The 23,506-nt window shown below is 40.6% G+C and overlaps 1 protein-coding gene across 1 annotated transcript in view; it reads right to left on the bottom strand.

Annotated features, from left to right (window-relative positions):
• The window catches only part of THSD4 (thrombospondin type 1 domain containing 4), a 215,190-nt gene that overhangs the window by 168,609 nt on the left and 23,075 nt on the right, over positions 1-23,506 (bottom strand). The window contains exon 4 of the mRNA XM_058033401.1: positions 18,996-19,404. Coding sequence (XP_057889384.1) covers positions 18,996-19,404 — 409 coding nt within the window. The remainder of the gene's footprint in view (positions 1-18,995; positions 19,405-23,506) is intronic.

The raw sequence follows: 23,506 nt of genomic DNA, 5'->3' as shown, positions 1-23,506 counted from the left end.
CTTTTCACAACAGCTTCACATATTTCATTATTAATGTTTTGGGCTCAGATTCAACAGAGTTGAAACACTCAATGTGCATGCTTCCATAACTTATTAAAAGTTCACCACAGCAGCTTATTCTCATCCTATGCTTCCATACCATATTCCCACTTTTCCTTTTGTATTTCTACAGGCTGCTTATTAGTCACTGCATGACTTTGCATTTCAAGGCATGCCTTCAGATCCTGAGCTCCTGCAACTCAGGAGTTGGTACAGGAGTTTTGCAAACAAAGAACTGCTTTTATACAAGCACATGTGCACACAGATGTATTGAGGCAGGGCAGGTGTTACAGGGGGAAGTGGCATCCTCCCTTGGGTCACCTGCAATGCACACCTTTGGCAGAGCAGCCTTGCTTGCATGTGAAGTTGATTTCAAAAGCAAATACAAGTTAAATACTTAATGACTTTGTTCTGCCTGAATCCTCACTGCAGTTACAGCAGAAGTTTACTCTGTGTGTGGGCACATACAAAGGGGAGACAGGCTTCTACCAAATGCAAGGAGTTAATTAGAACAATTTCTATGCCTGGACAAAATAGGCAAGATTTGGGCACAGATGCAATTTTTTTGCATAGCCTTTCGATAATAAAAATTACTACTAAAAATACTATTCAAAACCAGTAGAATTCACTTTAAGTACTTAACTAGAACAGCAGAATATTTTTTCTAGATGACAGATATCACTGGAAAGCTGGAGATAACATTATATGAAAACAGCATGGCTAAATAACTGTGTTTTCAAAGGGAACAGAAGAGAATCACTAAGAACAACTGTTGTTGCAACTGCAGAGAGTTCTCTTATGCTTGTATAGCAGGAAAGACTGGTTGTCTGCTGGGGAAGCCAGGCACATCAGAGGTCCCAGAGGAGTTCTTGCTTTGTATCCACCATCTCCCTCAGAAGATGCTTGTAACTGGATCAAAGAGATGTCACAGTCAAGAGTTTTCGAGTGGGCTATAAACTGTACCAAAGACATGCCCAGGGGAAGGTTCATGGACTACTTTATCTTCTACTAAAATCATGCTAACAAATCTTCTAGAATAAACACAGTTTCTGGCCAAGCAGCCATCTGTGCCTCTTCGCCCACCCTTCTGAGATCTCCAAGTACAGGCAAATACTGCTTTTTTCAACAAACCCTCCAATAAAAATTAAAACCCCACAAAACCCAAAAAAACCCAGAACCAACCAAACAAAAAGCCTTCCCTGAAAATAGGACTACGAACCACCACATTGAAAGGGTGGGACTAAAAGCCTTTCTAGTGCCAAATGCAGAAAGCAAAGCTATATTCCCACAGCTGAAGCACAGCTCCTTCTGTGTGTGGCACAGCAATGCAGAACACTTATTCAGCACAACCACCATCCCAGGCAAGGAAATGTATTTTTCAGGAAACAAATTATTGCACATATCCTAAAGGTGAAGGGACAGAACCTGAGCTGGCATACATTAAGGTCACTACACTAAATTACAGCAGAACAAACATCAGTTTGTACCAGCCAAGAAGGCAGCCTCAAGGGTTTCTTTCTGGAATGCTTTTCCCTTTTTTTTGGCACACATTTTCTACCAGCCTATTGTGAAGTTTAGTTGCTTCTTGTTTTTCCTTTTCTGACCCTTGAGCTCATGCTCTCGTGTACCAGTATTTCTGGCTCATAAACCATTTCCTGTACACCCTGCTCATACCAACTGCAGGCAATGTATGAGTAAAAATATCAAAATATTCATTGCTGTTGCCAACAAATAGCGACACCATCCCTTCTAAGATCCTTTTCATGTAGCTACAATTTCTGTTTTAAAACTTATTGCCCACAAGACAGAGACCTCAATGCTTTAAAGGAGGGCCAAAGACAGACAAATACACTGAACTCTGTGTGGATCAAGCAAAAATCAGAAGAACAGGCTAACTCAGAACATCTCTGCTACTTTAGAAGCCTCAACTCAGTTGTCCTTCCTTCATTTCATTCATCAAGGTTTAATTGCAATATAAAATTTTGAGGAAAAATCTGAGCAATCTGATCTGTAAAACACTTCGTTTTGTCCTTGATACAGATTATATTCATTTATATCTTTAATGTCTTCTAAAATATTCTTTAGCTATGAAGTACAAGTAGGCAAAATTACTACAGTCCATGAATCACCAAGGCTTGAGAGGTATATTATACTGTATGTATATCCTAGTTAACATCTATGCACCATTTACTAGCCCCACCTAAATTGTTAATGCACAGCTGAATGCAATGACAGTTTTATGCTGCCTACAGCTCAACCTCCCTGAAAATTAAATCCTTCAGCCCTTCTCAGAAGACCATAGAGTGCCAGGCACTGTCTCTTGGCCTCTCTGGCTTTTTAGCACTTTTGTAGGCAGAAAACCACTAAAATAAAAGTATTATCCTGTACAATGAAAAGTGAAGCTTCAGTTTAGGGGCTCCCGTAGATACTCATGTTTTATTTATTCCCTGAGAGCACAAGCTATTTTTACACTTCAATTTAATTACTATTTCTGTCATATCTAGACTAAAACTCCTAAAATACAGCAACAAGCATCTGTGATGAGAAGATGGCAAGCCCAAAGGCAGCTCCTATTTCCAGTGTCTAACAGTTGTCCCTTGCAGGGCTCACCATGGGCTTCCCAGCTCCCACAGGAGAACTGGAGGCGGCCAGGACACAGCCCTGGGGCTGTAGCACCACCCTGCAGCTCCCACAGGAGAACTGGGGCAGCCAGGACACAGCCCTGGGGCTGCAGATGCTCCCCAGCTCCCACAGGAGAACTGGGGCAGCCAGGACACAGCCCTGGGCTGCAGCACCACCCCACAGCTCTGCCAGCCAAGGGCAGTGTGCTGGAAGCAGCAGGCATGTTGGCATGGCTGCAGGTGAAGAATGTTCTCTGGCTAAGCCAGACTGCTAGGATTTAAACAGCCCAGATCTCTTTCCAAAATTTCCTAGAGACTTTTGGAATGAACTTTGCTGTAATATTTAACTTACTGTGTGATTCTCCCTTGGTTTCCCCTCAGTAACATCAAGGCATTAAAATCGTGATGCCTGGTGGAGACTTGAAAACAGTGTTTTGGTGAACAAAATGTTGATTTTGATACAGGGCTTTGTTAGTGACAGATCTGGAATTTCATTTTTTTCCCCTCAAAAACTTTGTCCTGTGATTACTGACGGAGTTATTAAGGGAGTCCTTTTAAAACCAGATCTAGGGAGGCCAAAGCAGCAAAAAATATACTTTGCATCTACTAAGATGAATGTAAGATTCCTTTATGTAGAGGCAGATATAAATTATCTAGAAATACATACTCTCTGCTGGGAGAGGCTTTTTTTCAGCTGTGCACTACAAAATTAGATACAGTATTTAGAATGCATAATTTTGTATGTTTTTAGATGATCTTTCTCCTACCTAAAAACTATGCTGCTTGGACAACACAATGACGTAAATTTAGCTGCACTCAGCAAAGTGCTTCAAAATGCTTCAAAGTGCTGGATATTGGTATTTTCACACAGGGAAAGGTGTCTCAGAGCTGCTCCTGCTGCATTTGCACTCAGCTGTTTCTAGGAGGACACCTCAGCTTTTCTTGCTGTGCCTTCAGAGTGTGAGGAAATCCCCAGCAGCAGCAGCAGAGCACTGCCCTGACCAGGCAGCAGCACTCAAGGGTCAGTTTTAGAAGTGTCCCTTTGTCTTGCTGGACCTCAGACCAAACTTGAAATGCACTGCACCTGCTGTCAACAGAAACTTTGTACTTTGGAAACAGTGCCTTTATTTATGCCTCAGTTTCTTCTGAAATATGCAGGTATGGAAGTCTGAGGGACAGCAACACACAGTATTCTCTTTGTCATGTACCATTAGAGCTTTCTTAAAATGACCTGCTAGTACAGTTAAAACAAAGAAACCACCCTGCTAGCTGTTTAGCTTTTGGTTAACATTTGAAAAGCACACTTTTGAACAAATCCTTGACACTTGGTTTAATTAAAGAAGTGCTGGCAAAACACCAGAAAATTATCAGTCTGCCAGCTGTGGGCTCACATCTGCCATTAGCAAAGCTGTGTCAAAGCCGTGCTGAGATAACACTTCTGGAAATGTGTAAAGGGCTGATTTGGTCCTGAAACCACCTCTACAGGCAATTAAAACATTGACTAAGATTTTTGGCAATGCTTCATTCTTATGACCTACAGTAACTGGCAAATGCTTTTTCCAAGGCCCCATATCCCTTCTTGATCCTCCAGGTTCAGACATAATTCATAATTAATATTTTCTCTGTGTGCAAGACTACATGTTCAATTGAGTCCAAACAATCTAGTTGTACTCTTGTTTTCATTTCTGTAGTGGTTCTATAGAATCACATTCATCCTTTGGAATCCCAAAGGAAAAACACACCTCCAAAGAAAAATAATTTAAATACTTGTTTCTGAAACAGTAATCTGAAAATTGTTCTTTCCTTTGCAGAGCTTACTCTTAAATGTATTGTGTCCTTCAATATGCATAGTCTATAAATTCCAATTCTTTACACAACATACCACCACATCTGCAGTGAACTTTGAACTTCTGCTCTGAACTGCTGGTGTTTCTCCTGAAACCTACAGAAGTTCCAAGTCCACGTAAGAAAGTGGAGTGCATGGTCCTTCAAATGTTAATTTTCCAGCTAAGCTGTTTCTCTTTGATAGCCAAGGATTGTGCTTCCCACATAGGTAGTACCTCAAATCAAGGCAACCTAGTTTTGTTCAGCTGAACACACACTGAAAGAGAAAAAGGATCTATTTAAAATCCTGGAGACACTTATTTCCACAAAAGTTCTAATTTTATAAAATGGTAAGAGAACATAAAGACAACTGCCTGCCAACCAAGAAAAAAAATGTATATAAGGCATAGTAAGTTTGTCTAGATATCTGTGGCACAAAATACCAGACACAATTCAAAGGGAACTGATGCTCCTGAAAAACCAAAATGTGCAAGAAACTTGAAAATGCATGTGAAGAACAGCTCTACAGTAAAAATAGTGCTAGCCAGCTCTGGTTACAGTGCACAGCCACAGACAGTGCTCTGAAAATGTCTGGCCTGACATGCAATGAGAGTTTCCATCTGGGAATGCAGTGGTATCTGCACAAGTTTATGAGGAAGGAGCACCTGTACTGGCAGACTCTGCACTGCCTCAAGCCATGAATTTACACCTCGGTGTCTGCTGCAGTGCAGACAAGCAGAGTAATGACAGTCCCTGTAAACTCCAGTGTGCTGCACTGCCCACAGCCCCCAGGCCATGCAGAACCCACGGCAGCCACAGGGCATTGCAGCCTTCCTGTTCCCCCTCACTCCTTTCAAGGGCTGGTAAAGACCTCAGTTAGGTGTGTGCACAACACAAAATCAATGTACTTCTACCCAGATCCCATGCAGGGAGCACAGAGCTGGTGTTTGGATCAAGGAAGATGGGCCCTGGCAGAGCCATGGGGAGCCTGCCTGCCCCAGCCACCTGTGCCTGCCACTGCCATGGGCCAGGGAGCTGCTGCCCTCTCAGCCTGCAATTCCAGAATGCTTTGTTCCATTAATATTTCAGCTCTGCAACACGAAGGCCCTCTGAATTTAACAAGAAAAGTCTTTGAAGTGCTCCCCAAACCTGATCTTTATTAGCTGCAATCTATCAGACACATAAGGCATTAATGCATAATGTGGCAAGTACATCTATTACTGCTTTATATTTTTTCCATTCTGTAGCACTTTACATCTGAAAATGCAGTCTGTTTAATAATGAGGAAGAAAGCTCAACCAAACAGATGGAAAAAGAAGCATTTCTGCTTAACTTCACAGGTTTGTGGCTTTTTTTCTTTTTAAATTCTCACTGACAGATCCTTCTGATTAAACTGAAATAACTTATTTTATTTCAGATTTACAGCAACTTGTAAAAGATTCAAGTCCAGCTTTGGTTTTAAATAAAATCTTAGTCACTCATCCATCCCACACAAAGCATCTCCAATGACCTAATGTGCACAACTGGAAACGTTTGGAACTACTACCTTAGGAGGGGCTAATCAAGGAGCTATAATAGGAAAATTAACAGTACATTTCCTCAGCAATACCAAAAATGTGTCAAGAAAATACTCCAGCCATGTTTAATGCTGAAATTTTACAAATACTATTCCAAAAAAAACTAAGCAACCAACCAACCAAAAAAATCTGAGAAACAATAAATGGTTTCTATGAGATGGAAGTTGAGCAGTTAGAAAATGGAAGGCAAATGCTGGAAACAGACCATGCTGGAACAGAGCATTATCTGCTGTAAAGCAATACACAAGTACATCCTGAAAGTCAGGCCTATGTCAACTCACACCTGCACACTGAAGACTGTTGCTAGTCTTTTTTGATCCAGCAAAAGACCAGATGACTGGTCTTTTTAAAGTTGGAGTTTTTTTAAATACAGTTACTACTTTACAGTCCCAAATTTCTTTTAGCACCCAGGCTGCTGAGCAAAGAGCTACTTCAGTATGGAGATTGGAGTTTACACAGAATATTCCTTCCATGCTCCCAAGCAAGCATCAAAAGCTTGCCATTTGCAGCAGAAATCATAACTGCTTTGTACAGCTGCTGTTCCCACTCTCAGCAGGGCTATCACCTTTCTATATAAATATGTTGCATAAAAAAAAATCCCACATATAGAAGAATCCCTCCAATCAAATACCTGTTTATAGAAACACTACACAGTGCTCAGGGTGCCTAAACTGCAAGCTATTGCCTCATTTAATGGGAAATCAATGAAAAGCTACTTCCATTTCACAGTCTTGTTCAAATGAAAAATGCCTTAACATGGAAGCTTTCAGCTTCATCATCTTGTATTGTCTCATCTGTCTACATTATTCAAATACACCTGCAAAATGGAACATGTTTTATTAGTCCTTCTCAGAACATGGGAGGTATATGTACTGAGAATAGTTGCTTTCATATACTAGCAATAGCCTTCTTTATACTAGAAATATCAGCCACTCCAAAACCCTCTCTGCAGGGCACCACCAATATCAGCTATCAAAGACCCTGAGACAAACTCATGCCTGATCCATCTTCAGTAAAGTTTACAGACTTTAAGCAAAGTTGATGTATCTAGTCCTCATGGTTTGTAGGAAATTATGCCACCGTGCTATGACATCTACTCTAGGGTTTCCAGCAGTATTTTATTACATTTTTATAGAGTATTGTTCTTGGAGCTGCCTGCTCTTTCTGGGGAGCAGTCTTTATGTGACTCTCATTCTACCAGCTTCAGCAGCGGGCAGGAGTAATCCTCCAGCAGTTTTCTCTATGAAAGCCCAATCAACTTCAATGGAAACTCAATTTCATGCATTCCACTTAGATGACTGCTCATTGTGTGGGAGGAGGCACCACCTGAATGGTTCCGGCAGGAGGACTAAAAGGTTAAGGAAGTTTCTGATTGGTATTACAATGATAATCTACTATTTAATTAAAAATTCATACTGCAGCAGTAATCACAATATTTTTAGAGAATGAGTTCTAGTGTAAGTAACAGCCAGGCAACAGAAATGTCAGTGTGGTGCTACATGAGACAGAAACATACAGGCAAATGTACAGCTGTTACTACAACCAGGGGGAATTTGAAATAAGTCTGTTGGGACAATTTATTTTGTTCATTTTTGTTAGAAAAAAATAAAATCTAGGATGTGGAACAATTTATTTTCCACAAAAAGTGAACACCTTTAGAGCAATGTAAATGCAACTTAAAAACAACTTTGAGCTTGCAGGAACCCAGTCTGGAAACAGAAATTGCAGCATTATTCAGATTTTAGAGTTCATGTTTCCATCAAAAATGAGTTTCTGATAGAACACACATTTAAACTGTTTCTGTGATATATTCTTTCCTCCTAGGTCATATACTTCAAAGAAAAAGAAAAAAAGCACTTCAAACCAACTGGCAGATACATTTGTCTTATTTTAGAATGGTTTAATATAGCTGCAGCTGGTAGCACTGTCCATTTACTGATGAGTTTGTCCAACTTTAGCCCCTCAGACTAAAACTTTCCACTCCTGTTATCTGTTTTAGTCTTTCTTTTTTTGACTGAAGCATTTCATCCCAGAATGAGCCCAAAGGAAAACAAAAGGAAAAAGTGTCTTATTTTTTCCCATGCTGCCATATTTCTGACTTTTTTTTTCCTAATGTAACTGCCCATTCTATTTTAATGAGTGAAATTATGTCAGCCAGGAAAATGGGTTTTTTGTCAAGAATACACCCTCTGCTTTTTCTATGGAAATCCACTCAAGTATAGTCAGGCCACAAGAATTTTAAAAATAATGCTGATAATGTTCTTTGTACACTTCCAATCAAAACTTGTTAAAGTTTTGCATCTAACCTGGAGGAACAATCTGTTCACAAGTCTGCTCCATACCTGAGGCTCAAAGAGGCTGAGCAGCTTTCCAGCTGTTATTGGAAAGTGCTCCTGAGGTCTGTAATAGGGCAAGGACTGAAAATGAAAAATCTCTCTTCTATCTTTATAACCACTTGAGCCTGTACCTAAAATGCATGGAATACTTCGGAAAAACAGATAAATCTGGGGACTGACATTCAAGAGATGAGCAAGTCAGCTGAAGAAGGTACTGAGAAGAAGAAAGTGAAACTAGGAGAAACTGCAAAGAAGTGGGAAACTGAGTAGAAAGAGGAGAGACTGGAGGCAGAAGAGATGGGGAGAAAAGATGAAAAATACGAGACAAGGTACTAAGGAAGCGAGAAGCGTGCCTGAGGAGAAAATACAGTGGGACAGCTCCAGGCAGAGGAAGGAGCAGAGACAGGCTGTCCCTGCAGAAAGGGCAGGAACACCTGTGGTCAGAAAGACCCAAGCACAGCCCAGGGAAGCATCTCACTGCCCTGTGAGGGCAAACTCCCTGTGCCAGTGCCTCACCTGCAGTGATCTCATGAGTTCTGTGAAGACTGATGCATCTCATTATGGCATTCTGCTTTTGAAGGCTTTTTTGGTTTGTTTAAACACTATAAAGTAAATCACAGGGCCTTAAAAGAATGTTTAATCTCAAATTGGAAGAGGCTGTCCATGCAATTACTGTATCACTTGGCTCCTCCTGCCTGTGAGGTCCTGCTCTCAACTCCATGATTGCATACCATGTTCCCCATATGACCTCTGACTCATTCAGTGTGCAGAATGGACTCACTCTGGGGAATGTTTAGCTGGAAGGGTTATTTACATAATCTCTGTCCCATTCACTGTAAAACCTGGTAGGTATAAATGGGCATGCAGAATAAGGAACATGAAGGACAGTCTGCAGTTTCTGGAACAGCTACTCTACCAGTTTTGAAGGGAAAAAAGTCACCTATGGTGCAATTACTTAATCCAATCCTTTTCAATTTGTGAACTATGTACTTTCTGGTTTGGGGTCTGACTGAAAACCTCTGGACCTGTTTTACAGATGAGCTGCCAAATCATAATTACAGTTTTGGCAATGCAAATTCTGCTTTGACTATTGCCAAGTGATAAATATGATACTGAACATGGGGAAAAAATTCAAACTACTTGACAAGCAGCACTAATTATGGAACACTTCTCTTAAACCTCATTCTTCCACAGGGCAGTCCATTTCTTACAACATTTTAGGTCTTGCTGTCACACAGCAGCTTTGTGAATTTTAAAGCAAACACTGCAGTAATAGTATCAACAACTAGTCCTTAGAGAAACCTTTTTTCTCACCTTCTGCAAGGAGCATTTTTAAGGCAGGGAGCCAAAGGCTGAATAAAAAGAGAATAACATTGAGTAGTGTATCAGTCATAACTAAGCACTTGATCTATGCAGGGACCTTGGGGTAAAATTTACATTATCAAGTAATTAAATAGTTTTCTTAACACAAGAGTTACCAGAGGATTGCTCACAAAACTCCAGTTCTGAAAGCTCTAAACTTCTGCAGGTTTGACTTTGTCCTTTTAATGGCATTTTGCTGCTCAAATTAAAACATGATGTCATATAAAAAAAACTGTCCTCAGAAAGTCACCCAAACTGAGGTCTCACAAAAGCCATCAAGACCACCAGCATTCCTTGCTGTCTCTACCAAATGAAGATACAAGCAGAAGTTCAGGAAAAGCAGTATGTGGGTTGGCTGGCAACTCACTGAATGCTGCAGCCAAAGGCCAAAGCTGGTTTGCAGAATGGGGCAGGGGATGTTTCCCTGGCCTCTTCCCCCACAGACCACCCAGTGCCTCCAACACTGCTTGACAGGTATAAACCACACAGGATTGGTTTTTCCACCAATGTAAGTCAAGAGGTTGAAGATAAACAGCCTTACTAACTTATCACTAGAAAGAAGCTCTGTTTCACTAATTACATGTGTATGTCTCTACATGTGCAATGTGCTGCCTGTGTTACATCTGGACAAACACCACAACTGATGCAGCAGATGAGACAGAGCACACCAGACTGGTTTGGGTTTTGTTGTTATTTTTTAATCTCACCACAGTTTCAATTATTTCTGGGGTTTGCATTGTTCTGTAAGCACTTAGCTCTTAATGTATCATATGCAAAGGTTTGTTTACCTGCTCTGGGCACTGCAGGGCTTGCAGTGCCAGGTTTCCTTCAGAGCACTTCTGAGGGAGAGGCTTTGGACTTCATCCCTAGTCTGTGGTTAGGCAAAGCAACACATGCTTGCTAGACATAATTTGATGTTTGTATTTCCTAACTTTCTACACAAATTTTGGCAAGTTTCTCTTTCCATGCCCTGCTTAAAAATTCTAAAATTAGATACCAAAAAAAATCCAAAACAAACACCAACCAAACAAAAAACCATACCAAAATAAAACAAAATAAAAAAATAACCAACATCCCCTCTTTCCCCAAAACCCACAAAACTAAAACTAAAAACTTGACAGCACCACTAACAGACAGTTTTTTCAGTACACATAGCTTAACTTTGGCATTTTCTCCTGCACTTCCTTCTTCCTCTACTCACCTTGGTCAGTACAAGAGAGGACTGGGACTGTACTGGTGGTAGCTTCCTGCAAGTTCCTGTATTCATGTAATGTATGTTCCTTTCCTGCTGTCTGCCCTGAAAACATCTTAAACTTATGCACTGATATCAACAATAACTAAACTAATCTCTTAAAAATACCATGAAAAAGCTACTCCTTTCATGTGCCAAGCAGACACTGACATCTGACAGACCATGTTTATATACCTGAAATTAATGGGAATAGTTAACAAATATTCATCAAAACAGCATTAACAAGTTTTTTGTAAATTAATCATGACATTTGCAGCCTCCTCTGCTTTGAAAACCTGGATACAATTAAACTGACATATGAATAAAAAGCACATTTCTTGTTCAAATTATGTGAGTGTTGAAAAATTCCACACCGGAATTTCAGACAAACACTTTTGTCAATATGAATTGACAAGAAGAAACAAAGACAAGCTGGAATGACTTCAAATCTCTCCCACAACACTTGCCTATATTGATAAATGACACCACTCAAATTTACAATGCACTGTTAAACAAAACTACAGATGTATCAGGAATGCAACCATCTGGTTACAACTCAGAAGTCCCAATTTTCATTGATGAGCTTCCTCTTTAAAACTTGGCACAGAAGTTACATCTGAATGATAACCAGGCAACCTAAATCACCCTGAGTCCTGTTCTACTGCAGAACAAAAACCCCTATTCCATTTCAACAGGCATCCCAATGAAGTTTCCAAATCACTCCACAGGATTTTAAGTGCTAATGCTGCTATTCATAACTGATGAAGTGATGGAATAACTGTGGATCTTTTTCCTCTTTCCTCTTCTCCAAGACAGATGTATTCCATTTATTCTAAGAATTAGCAAGGTAACTTCTCAGACAACTCCAACTGCTACATGAAACCTCCCATTCAAAGTTCACCAGGAAGTTAGGAAAGAAGAGCTTTAGGCAACTGATTTGTATTTTGATTTTGAAGCACTTAGATGAATTTTTCCCATTTTTATGTCACACTGCCATTACACAAAAGTGAGTCTGAATCTTCAGCTCTTCACAGACACAAATTCACTCCACTTGAGGCAGACTTCTCCAGCTACATCATGCAACAGGCTCAGAACTTCAAAATAAACCTCAAAGAAGAAGAAACAGGCAGCTCAATGCATCCTGCAGTACCTGAAATACTGAAGTACTACTGTTAACCATAGCCTCTGAACTACTCTTATGCATTAAAAATTAAGAAAATACATATTGGGAAGTTGACAGAGTCCATGGAAAATCCAGCTCCCTGAACATTCAAGCTAAACCCCAAACATATCAATGACACTGAATGTTTGAACTGGCTAACTCTAACACATTTAGTGGATTTTTTATCACTGATACATAATCTCAACCTTTGCTTTCCAGTGGAATATTTCTGTTTTATGGTCTTAAGGTGTTTATTCTATTCTAAGCTCAACTGTATTTTATTTATATCTCACTGCCCTTGAATAAAGTCAAAGATCTCATCCATAAGAATGTTACAGATCCCACTGGTCACTCCTCCCTGACCTGGAGAATACAGGACCTGGCTATAGCCATGTATACATTAACAAATTTTAACCTGCACTTTCCTTTTGGTCTGTGCTTTTATAGCTCTTGTCACAACATGGCATGACTCCTGGACTCCTAGATGTTTGAAGTGGCTTAGATTTATTGATCAAACCAAGTAATTCAATTTTCAATTAAAACCAACAAGCCTCTTGAACGACATCAAGGTTTTCTGAATTGTGTGATTTTGGACTTACTATGAATATTTTACTACATTGTGTGACTTACTATGAATATTTTACTACATTAGTGAGTAATTAACCTAGTAATAATGAGTTTATGTAAAACAGCCAACTCTGTATTACTGCCACAAGTACAGAGCACACTTGCACAATAAAACCCTTGGAGAGAGCTTTAAAAGTTACTCTGACATACTTTTCCTGATGACTTATGGCAAACAGTTTCCCATCATTACTTAAGCTCTAATAAGAATGTCATCATACAAAATACTTTCTAATGCAGGGTTCTCAGCTGTTGAAGGGGATGTCACATAACCACAGTGCAGAAATACAGAGGGAACAAGTGTGGTCCAAGAGTTCCATCAAAGATGTCTCTCTGTGACTTTTGTACACAAATGACAACCGATCAAACTACATGAGACCCTTTACAAGCAATATCTCTGTGCCAGCCTCTGGTAAGTTCAGCCTGTACTGGTGACAAATCATTCTGAATTAATATTTACACACTTCTGCTGCAAATAGCAAAACATTCAAAAGGAAGGACAGTATAGCCCAAAGTAATACAAGCTTTCAATAAGTTTCCTATACACCCACAGAATGTCAGACTACCAAACCTACACACAATCCCACAGTGTTTGCATGGAAAATTCCTCACATAAAGTCAAGTTTCAATTTCCTCAGGAAAAGATATGTCATCTTAACCCCACTTTGCCACTTATGTCAAACACCTGCTCTATACAAATCTCAAAAGGAGAATAAATAAACCCTACAGTAACTCCTTGGGAATAACAAGGGGCTTTTCAGTCTAAAAAAAAAAGTTCACCCAAGAAATACATAGGCTTTTGTTAGTCTTCACCTCAATGTGTGAGCATCCCAACTACATTAAAGAGTGCACACTTGCAGCACCCCATATCAATTCTGAAAAGACTTGTCTGGGAATTATGTTTTCTGTTCCATACAAAATTAAACATTTCCATTTCGACCTTAGCTAAAACTTGAAGCACTGGAAACGTTTCAGTTTCTATAGAGAGGAAAATTTTCAAAACTGCTTGGGCAGAACACCAGTGAGCTGGTGGATGGCCCAAGACCCCAGGTGCCAGGGGACCCTGCCAATGTCTACCTATATCCTTAGGTGACAGAAAAGCACATCACTGTTTAATGGACTCAACACATTCCTGCAGAACATTGTAATTCTATTTAATTAGAGTTCTGCATCCAAAAAAAGCCTTTCACTGGCACAGCTGTAACTCAGCATCATTATCATCAGTAAGACTCGTTGGAAAATCAAATATTTTAATTTGTCCCATCTTGATAGAGCTGAGGATTGATCCTGAGTCTTTTACCTCACCTCATCTCTGCTACTGTAAAACCTCTTTCCATTTCCAAAATTGTCTTTTCAGGTATTTCCTATTCCCTGCTCAGGTGCCATTCTCAAAAGCTCTGCATGCAGGAGCACAGATCCAGCAGAGGACTCTTACTCAGAACCAAAAGCCAGCTTTTCCATAGCTTTGCTACCACATTAATAGCAGGCACAGCTGGAGAGGCAGGCCAAGAAAGTAAAGGCAGTCATTGTCTCCTGGTCCTATCTAGACACTTCTCCACAACACAACTGGCTTCTTGCTAAACACCAGTCACATCAAATACTGATAAAAACAGCACAGTGTAACAGGAGACATGACAGTAATGCACATGAACCAGTGGCAATCTAGTAACTGGGAATGGAACTGGACCCGGTCAGCAAAACTTCATCCATAAATATTTCACCGAGCCCTCAGGAGTTACTCTTTCATACATTTTACCTTGACTGTTCCAAAGTCCTATATGAATTTGGCCAAAAAGTCACACCTCAAGCCATAGCTAATGAAAATTCAGATTTTACATCTATTTAGTATCACTCTTCATGCAGAAACCGTGGGAGAACAGATTGTGCAAGAACAGGAATGGGGCTGTGGCTGATCCCTGGTGGGGTGCAGCTGTGTAAGGCAGGTGAACAGATTTGAAGAAGAAGAAGCCTGGAATGCTGATGTGTATTCACCAACAACAAAAGAGTAAAAGGGCACACAGGTGTTATGTTATGCATGTGAGAAAAAAGGTATAGCAAGTGGTACTGGGAAATAATAAAGGGCATCACTTGTGTGCCCACTGTTATGAACCTCCCTTAAGCAGTCTGGAATATCCAGAAGCCTGAAAGCCTCCTTGTGTACCCTGTCCAGGAGAGCTGCAGCCTGGAGTTGGTTTACAAATATATTCTCACGTTCAGGCACTCCTGAAGAGCTAGTGCCTTGGCAATGCTCGAGACAATTAATTACAGAAAGTGCTCAGTAAACAAATGTTCCATTTGAGTTGCTTCCTTTGTTCTGGTGACAAACCACACAAAGAAGGTTGAATTCAAATTATACTTCAACCACACATACATATAATTCCTTCTCCTTTAATGCAGACAGAATTAAGGGATATTTACTCACCACTTCCCTATTTCTGAAGGAATTGAGACCACATTGGAAGAATCCTATTATATTGCAGGTAGCTTATGGTTTCAGTTAGATCAGCCAGAGCTGTTTGTGAGGTAAGGAGAGATGTTTGCTGCCTATTTCCTGCCAAAGAGGGTGACAGGCAGCTGTGTGTTCTGAGGTGAGCTTGCATGCAAGGTGCTGAACAGGGGAAGCCACTTATATAATAAGAAAATAGGTTTAACGACCTGCAGGAACACTTGAACAAATACAAGCACTTCCCAGGCTCTCCCTAACCAAACCTCACAAGTTTACCTTTAATGAATCAATCTGTCAGTCATGTGAAATGAGTTCAGCTATCAATGAAAAAACAATAAATGTACAATAATGAGGAAATGACCTAATGGACCAAGGCAGATTAACTTAATTTGTTATTAATTAGTTGCCCTCAGGAGAAACTGTAGAGGGAGTGGCCAAGCACCAGGATAAGGGTTAACAGAATACTTCAAATACGTGAGATTTTCAGTTTTGGTATGCTCCAGGAAGAATCAAAGAAAAGAAAGAAATAAAAATATACTGTTCTCTGCTTGCTGGCAAGACCAGTGGTACATGTCGCTGCGGATAAATTAAATTAAAGCCCGCGTGCAGAAGCATTTAATCAGGAAGAACAAGCAAACAAAGTGAAACACTATCAGCCTTGTTTGGTTCTCATCCTGGCCTTACACTAAAACCGTTCTTAGCAACTTCTTTTTTATAATTACATTAATTACCACATTCTGGGGAGCAAAATAACCCTGAATAGCAATTACAGCCTCTCCAAGGCTAATAGAAACACTACTAAATAAAGAATATAATTATGTAGAGTTCCATGCCTAGGAGAAACTACTTCAGCTACAATTTCCCTTTGCTATTAAGTCTCCTGTATTACAGATTTCCTTATAATTGTATTTATACAAGCAACAACAGCAAAGAGGCAGCAGCAGTGTGCTAATCTATGTTTCCTCTTCATCTGTTGAATTCTTCTGTTTAAATAGCAGATTCTAAAACTAACATGAAAATATTTTCACTCCTGTTCTCTTCCATCAAAAGAAATCTGCCAATGGCCAAAGCACTCACCATGCTGACCTGTCCAACCACTGTCCAATTCACAAGCTCACTGCCCTCTACTCTGCCACCCTTTTGCCATTCTCAGCAAACGCTTTCCACAAACCTTCCTTCTCCATACCTTAGCAATCTCAGATTGCTTCTTTCTTCCACCTCATTTCTAACTTCCTCATCTCTTACCCCTTGCCCTCTTAAAAGACCTTTTCCTGGAAACAATTTTGTCACATTAAGTCAGGCAGAATACTGTCCAACTTTGTGCACTGATGTGAGAGGGATGAAATAAAGACTGGGACATTTCTGTATCGCTTGGACACAGTGAGCAAATTTAGCTCAGAAAACTTTCCAAATTAATGCCCATGCACTAAGGTCATTTCCCATTTCCTTCAAAAAACAGAAAGTGTTTTTCAAAAGAGGAATTTGTCCCAGAGACTATTCTCAGAGGCTCAAATTAGCCATTCATGTTTTCCATTCCAGACAAATACACTAAAGCTTTCTTGACATTAGGTCCTTTCAATCAACTGCTCCAGTCTCAATCAATGGACTCTATTCAGAAATAAAGCAAGAGTCATAACTAAAAGCAAAAAGAATCTCATCTGATTTGTTTAGGCTGTGTTTTTGTTATCCTGTGTTCCATTGTTGCATATTCCACTATGCAGGTACCACTGAACAAATCAGGATTTCTAGGAGGCAGAAGAATCAGATGTTCACCCATCCAAAAAAATATGGCCTGTCATGTCAGCTTATCCAGATCTCCTGACTATTCTGCTTCTAATATCCAAACACAGACTTCTGCATCATTTCAACACTAAGTTAGATTAGAAGGACAAATAAGAAAAAGGTATTAGGAAGACATACTTTGGGAAATACTAAAAGGGCCCAGCAGAAACTGGAAATTTTAGCAGGATGGAAACCACTAATGGGGACAAAGAACAAAACCTCTCTTGCCTCCCACGTACAATGGGAGACTGCCTGGAGCATGGAGCTACACCCAGAAAAACATTCTGAACCAAATAATAACAGATTAAGTTTTATTTAAAAATTAACACAGAACAGATTTTCACTCCAATAAATTAGGAAGTTAAAATCAAAGCATGTAGAACTGAATGCTGGTAAAAGTATAATCTGAAACAGAATGCACAGAGCACCACAAAAAGTACTGGAGTGGTCCAAGCTACTGGGAGCTGTCTCTAAATGCTGTTTAGTGGTGACAGTGGTGGTTCCACCCAGGTTGGGTGACAGGTACCCACTAAAGCCACTCTGTCATTCCCCAACTGAACAGGGAATGGAAAATATAACAAAGGGTTAATGGGTTGAGATCAGGATCTGGAGAGATTACACACCCATTACTGTCATGGGCAGAACACACCTGACTTGGGGAAACTGACTGAATTTGAATTAACAATCAAAATCAGACTTTTAATGAAGTGAAACAAGTCTTAAAAACACCTTCCCCCTAGCCCTCCCTTCTTCCCAGCTCTACCTCTTTGCCTCAGTGGTGTAGGGAGACAAAATGGGGGTGATAGTTCAGCACAGGGGTTATGGTCACTTCAGCACAGGTTGTTTCTGCTGCTGCTCAAAGATAAGAGTCCTTCCCCTGCTGCAGCACAGGGTCCATCCCATGAGACACAGTTCTCCACAAACTCCTTCAATGTGAGCACACCAAGGGCTACAGCTCTTCATTCACTGCTCCTCTGTGGGTCCCCACAGGGTCACAATTCCTGCCACCAAACCTGCTCCAGTGTGGGCCCCTCTCTGTCCGTGGAGCTGCAGGTTCCTGGCAGGACCTGCTCCAGCAGGGCTATCCCATGGTGTGACAGCCTCCTCAGGGCACCACCTGCTCCTGTGCCCTCCATGGGCTGCCCCACAGGCTGCAGGGGAATCTCAGCTCCAAGGCCTGGAGCACCTGCTGCCCCTCCTTGTCCACTGACCTTGGCCTCTGCAGGGCTGTTCCTCTCACACATTCTCACTCTGCTCTCCTGTGGCTAACTCACACCTGCACAACAGCTTTTTCCCTTCAGAATACAGGGTCACAGGGATGGTACTGCCATCCCTGATGGGCTTGGCCTTGGCCAGCAGTGGCTCCATCCTGGAGCTGGCTGGCATTGGATTCCCTGCTGGACATGGGGGAAGCTTCTGGCAGCTTCTCTGCCACACCTGCACTCCCCTGTACCCCTCCCCTCTACCTAAACCTGGCCATGCAAACCCAACACACTCCACTCCTCACCACTGTGAATCACACACTTAAGAATTACCATTAAAATCCACATTCATCACACAGAAAACAAAATAACATCACAACACTGAATGAAAGTGGAAAATTTACACTAAATTCATTCCCTTGTCCCTTCACCACAATTACAACTAGAATTTCTCACCATTATTGTATTCTCTGACATTGTTCAGACCATGTTTGTCCCTCTCTCAATTATTATACTTATCTCAAATTCCTTCATGCTCCTGGGTTTCATCAAATTAGAACTGTACATATCAGTAGATGAAGTGACTGATTAAAGCCCTTGAAGGTACAGTATTAGGTAGCTGTAATATTACAGATCTATTTTCAGTATTCCCTAAAATAATTCACAAAAATAATCATTAAATTAATTTTTTAAAAAATTCAACCTAACTCAATGATTAGGTGAACATTTTGCATACTAGGGAAAACCAACAGCTGTCAAACACACAAAACACAGGAAAAGCAGACTTACATTTGTGTTGCAGAGTTTGTACTGCTTGTAGGCACCAATGCAGACGATGGCTGCAGCCCTCTGGGGCTGGGGCTGGCCCTGCAGGGCCTGAGGGCTGGAGTCACCGTGGAACAGGCTCTGAGACACAGGGAACGAAGGGGACTGATAGACCGAGGGCCCCAGGACTTGGTGTCCTGCCTGAGGCCCCCCTGGCTCCTGGTAGAGGCTGCCATGCTGCAGGGAGGGAGCAGCAGCCTGGCTGTAGGGGCTCAGCAGGCTCGGGCTCTGCTGGAACAGGTGGCTCCTGGACGATTGGCGCTGCCGCCGCAGCTTCTGGGGCTGCTGGCCAGTGTCAGTTTGTAAAGGTAAAATGTATGGCACCTTCCCATAGCCATACTTCCCTGGACCAATGGGATTTCTGTTTCTGCTTCTAAAAACAGAGAGAGACAGAGAGAGAAAACAGTTACTGACTCCATAAGCAAAGGAGCAGGTAGATATTTACAGGACTTATCATAAATATGAACAAGATGTAGACTAGCTTGATCTATTAGGAATCTCAGAAGGCCTTGATCCTAACACTGCAGTCTGACAAGTAAGCTGGCAAAAACCAGTTCAGAGTAATGAGTGAATACAGCTATTCTGGGTGACACTTGCAGCTCAGGAAGGGAGACACCATTAAAGAAAAAGAATTTGCTTTCTGTACATAAAATACATTTATGTTTTTAATGTATATGCAAAACTGACTTGAACTCCAGTGAAAGCCAGAGATTATAAATTGACATAACTATTTTCTAGAAACAGAAGTGCTGCAGATGTCAGGCAGCCACCAGACCAAAGGGACCTTTCTTTGGGTTTGTTTTTATTTGGGTTTGTTTTCTTCCCAAGTCTTATATTCTCCCAGGACTCTTGCTAGCTGGGAACCCTGAAAGTCATTTACCTCCCATCCCAGCCTTATGGCCACGTGGGGCTTTTAATCAATCTTCCTGGCTCAAGATGTGTGAACCAGAGTGCTGATTTGCCCTGGCAGATAAGCAACCAGCACTCTTGAAGTGTTTATCCCTGTTAATCTGCTCTGTGACCATGACAGTCATTGTTGAGCGAAGCTTTTGGTAGTTACAGCACAGAGAGCAGTATAATGGGTTTTGGTGTTAAGGGAGGGAAAGAAAAGCTTCCCATAACTATACAGGAGAGGAAAGAAACAGAACCCCTAAGCCTTGTCCTACTTAGCCAGACCTAAACAAGAGTGAGATTACACAAAATTAGTTTTTCTGTTGCTCCCTAGGCTAGAAGAAGAGCAAGACAGAATAAGAGGAAAGAAAGTACTCAACAATACTTGCAGCCAACTAGGACAAAAGGGGGGAAAAATGCCATCAAGAATGGAGTTAAAGGTAAATTACTGCTAACAGAAAAATATGTGTAGAAAAGCATTACATAATTCATGTCAGCCCACAGTCAGCAGCCATCTCTGATCTCCTGTGTTCATCTCCAGCAGAGGCAGAACAGCTGTTTAATGCAGGCCTGAATCTCCTTTCTTTGGGCATAATTCTCATATACACATACACCTCTTTGATTGCTCAGACAAATCTCTTTAGCACTTTGATAACAAAAATGATGGGTCCCTTTAAACTTAAGCCAACCTAAATATATTCTTTATTTCAAATAATACATTTGCCCAGACAAGTAAGAAAATCAGGTTTTGTGCTGTTAATGTAAGAGTTGTAGCAAACATCATGATGATGATGATGTAGCATTTTTACTGTTGTAACTTCTAACAATTTCTCTTATGCTGAGAATATGTCAGCTGTGAATAATACAAACTGGCCCCTCTTAGCACATTTGCAGTGTCAAAAAGGAATCTGGTTGCCGTAGCTTTTTCTAATTTTAGCCATAAGCAAACGTGTGCCTTGGCAAATCAGTGCATTATCACTGCCTCACAGCCTTCATGCTAAGAACAGTGCTTTGAACCTCAAGTGGTCTTCAAGACTGAAGCACTTTCAGAGCCAGTGGGCTGGTTATTTATACTGAATAGAAACCCTCTTTGAACTAAGGATATACAGTGTCTTTAAAATACACAGGGAAGATTGCAAATTTCCTGGGCCTCCACCTCTTCTCTTTAAGTGCTCTTTACACAGCCTTTCTCCAACATACCTTTTTCATTTTTTCCCTTTTTCCATCACTTCCTCTCTCCTTACATTTCTCCCACTGCCTCTAAATGAAAGTTCCCTGGCTTACTTCCAGCTGAAGCACAACTCGTTTTCTTTCTCTTCTGATGTCAGGCAGAATAAAGAATGTATTTCCATGAGCTTTTCAGCATTTCATTTATCTTATCTCCTAGTATCAAAGTACTTCTCTTGTAAATGAAAAACTGCAAGGGTGAACATTAGCAAAACCACTCATTTATGACAACAAGGAAGACTTGTTGTACAACTGCTGGAAAGTTTCCTTAGAATGAACCCAAAGAAGCTTCTGATTGATCCCATTTTCAATTCACAACCTTTCACTGCTTCTGAAGAAATAATGTAATGTTTTGGAAAGGTAACAACCTTCAGCCTCCAGTTTCACCAGGGATAAGGAGAAAAAAAACTGCATAGGAATTACAGATTTTTCCCCCCTAGATTTTCTGTTGTCTATTGGCAGAAATAATTCCACAAGCAGAGGGGAGATGGTTTTCTTCCTTGTATTCTCAGTCACAGCAATCACACTAATGAAAGACAACAGAATCTCACCACAGATTCTCAGAGAGAGTAAAAAGAACACCTAGACCTTTCTTTTAATTGTGTGTAGAGTTTGGTCAAGTTTGAAGCTTTTTTCAAAATCTTCAAAGGCTTCCTTTACGAGGAGTCCTGTCCTGGAATGAACATTAAAGTCCTCTAACATGCTAAGGAAACCCCTGTCCTCAGTGAGCCTGGTCCAGCTGCATTTCTGGGTGCCCAGGGCTCGGCATTCTCCAGGTTCTTGCAGGTTCTCCTCACTGGGAATCCAGCAGCTGCCCATAATCCATGCTCTGAAGTGTTGCTGGCTGTGCTTGTGCCCTATCAGCACAGCAACAGCCCAGAGCCAGCACCTACTGAAGCTGAACTTAACACTGATCTATCAGCAGAAACACAGGTTTCATGTGCAAGATGAAAGTGGAAGAAAAGGGAGAAAACAGGTTACAAATGTTATTTATGCTTTATTTCCCAAAAAATAGCCCACATTATTTATCACTGCAAAAGTCCTTTAAACTATACTGATTTGTGCTTTGATGTTGCTGTTCTTAATTTCCACTTCAGAAAATGCTCCAAAACAGCAGTTCTTTGATTTTGGCTAGAAAAATACTTCTAAAGGAGCTGAGTCCCCTTAGATACCTATCAAAGCTTTTTGGTTTAAATTTAAGCCTTTCTACTCATCATGGTTTTAACAGAACTGCTTTTTAGTGGGCAAAATTGTCTATAACTGAATCAATTACATAAATTAATTTAATTAAATCTGCTTCTGTGGAGAAGTATGCCAATATTTAGCCTAATACTTGAGATCATAGCAAAATATCTGTTTTGCAGCACTACATTACTGTCATTAATTGACAGGTTTCAAAGGACATTACCCATCTACTCACAGTTTGAGTATTTAGTACAGAGTTGCCTTGATTCTTTTTCTGAAGAACTGAAAATGACTTATTAGCTATTCCTGTCAGCAATAAAGCTATTGAAATATTATTCAAATATTTAAAATGTAATTAAGGAAAGAAAAAAAAAAGGGAGATGGAAAAGTCCTTGGAGACACAAAATGTCAAATTGGAAAAAACCTGGTCCTAATTCTGTAAGTTTCTGTTAACAGGATCACTCTGGGCATATATTTTTAATGTACTTTTTTATTACTAGATAATGTTCTTAAAATAATTTCAGACATGCACATTTAATCCATGGCATTTCCTCCATAATTCAAAACTGTGACTAGCCTACAATTGTCCAAGTCAATCATTTACTTTCCTGCCCTCCTACTGCTTTTAATTTTCTTTCATGCTTTATATATTATTAGGCACACAGTTAACAAGGTGTACTTTAAAAAGATTCCACCATAAATTTTTTCCCCCTTAAGTCACAAAATAAACTGTCTTATACTGTTCATAACTGTTAGTGAGTTTATACCCCACAGTGTTTAGCAGATTCTTTGACAGGAATCATTTTTAACAAAATGACTGATCTACTGGATCTGGGAACAGGTTTCCATCTACTCAGGAAGGAGAGCTCCCAGCAGTCAGGCTGATTCTCATCAAAAGCCACCCTGCACTGCCACTCCCATGGCAGCACAGCCTGGGCTGCTCTGCATTCCACGTACTCACTTTGCACCAGCTCCAAATCAGTCTGGAGAAAATCACTTAAACACAAATGAATGAGAGAAGGGAGCCCTTTGACTGTTTCATGTTACAAAAGGCATGCCTGTCTGCTCACTGATCTAGAAACTGGTCTTACAGCAGTGAGATGAGATCTCTGAAATGTTTGGTCTCAAAGAGCTCAGGCAGCCCTCTCAGAGAGCATCACTGCAAAGTGGGG

The sequence above is a fragment of the Melospiza georgiana genome, chromosome 13 (genome assembly GCF_028018845.1).
Source record: "Melospiza georgiana isolate bMelGeo1 chromosome 13, bMelGeo1.pri, whole genome shotgun sequence".
Lineage (NCBI taxonomy): Eukaryota > Metazoa > Chordata > Aves > Passeriformes > Passerellidae > Melospiza > Melospiza georgiana.
This window is presented reverse-complemented; position numbering and strand designations above follow the sequence as displayed.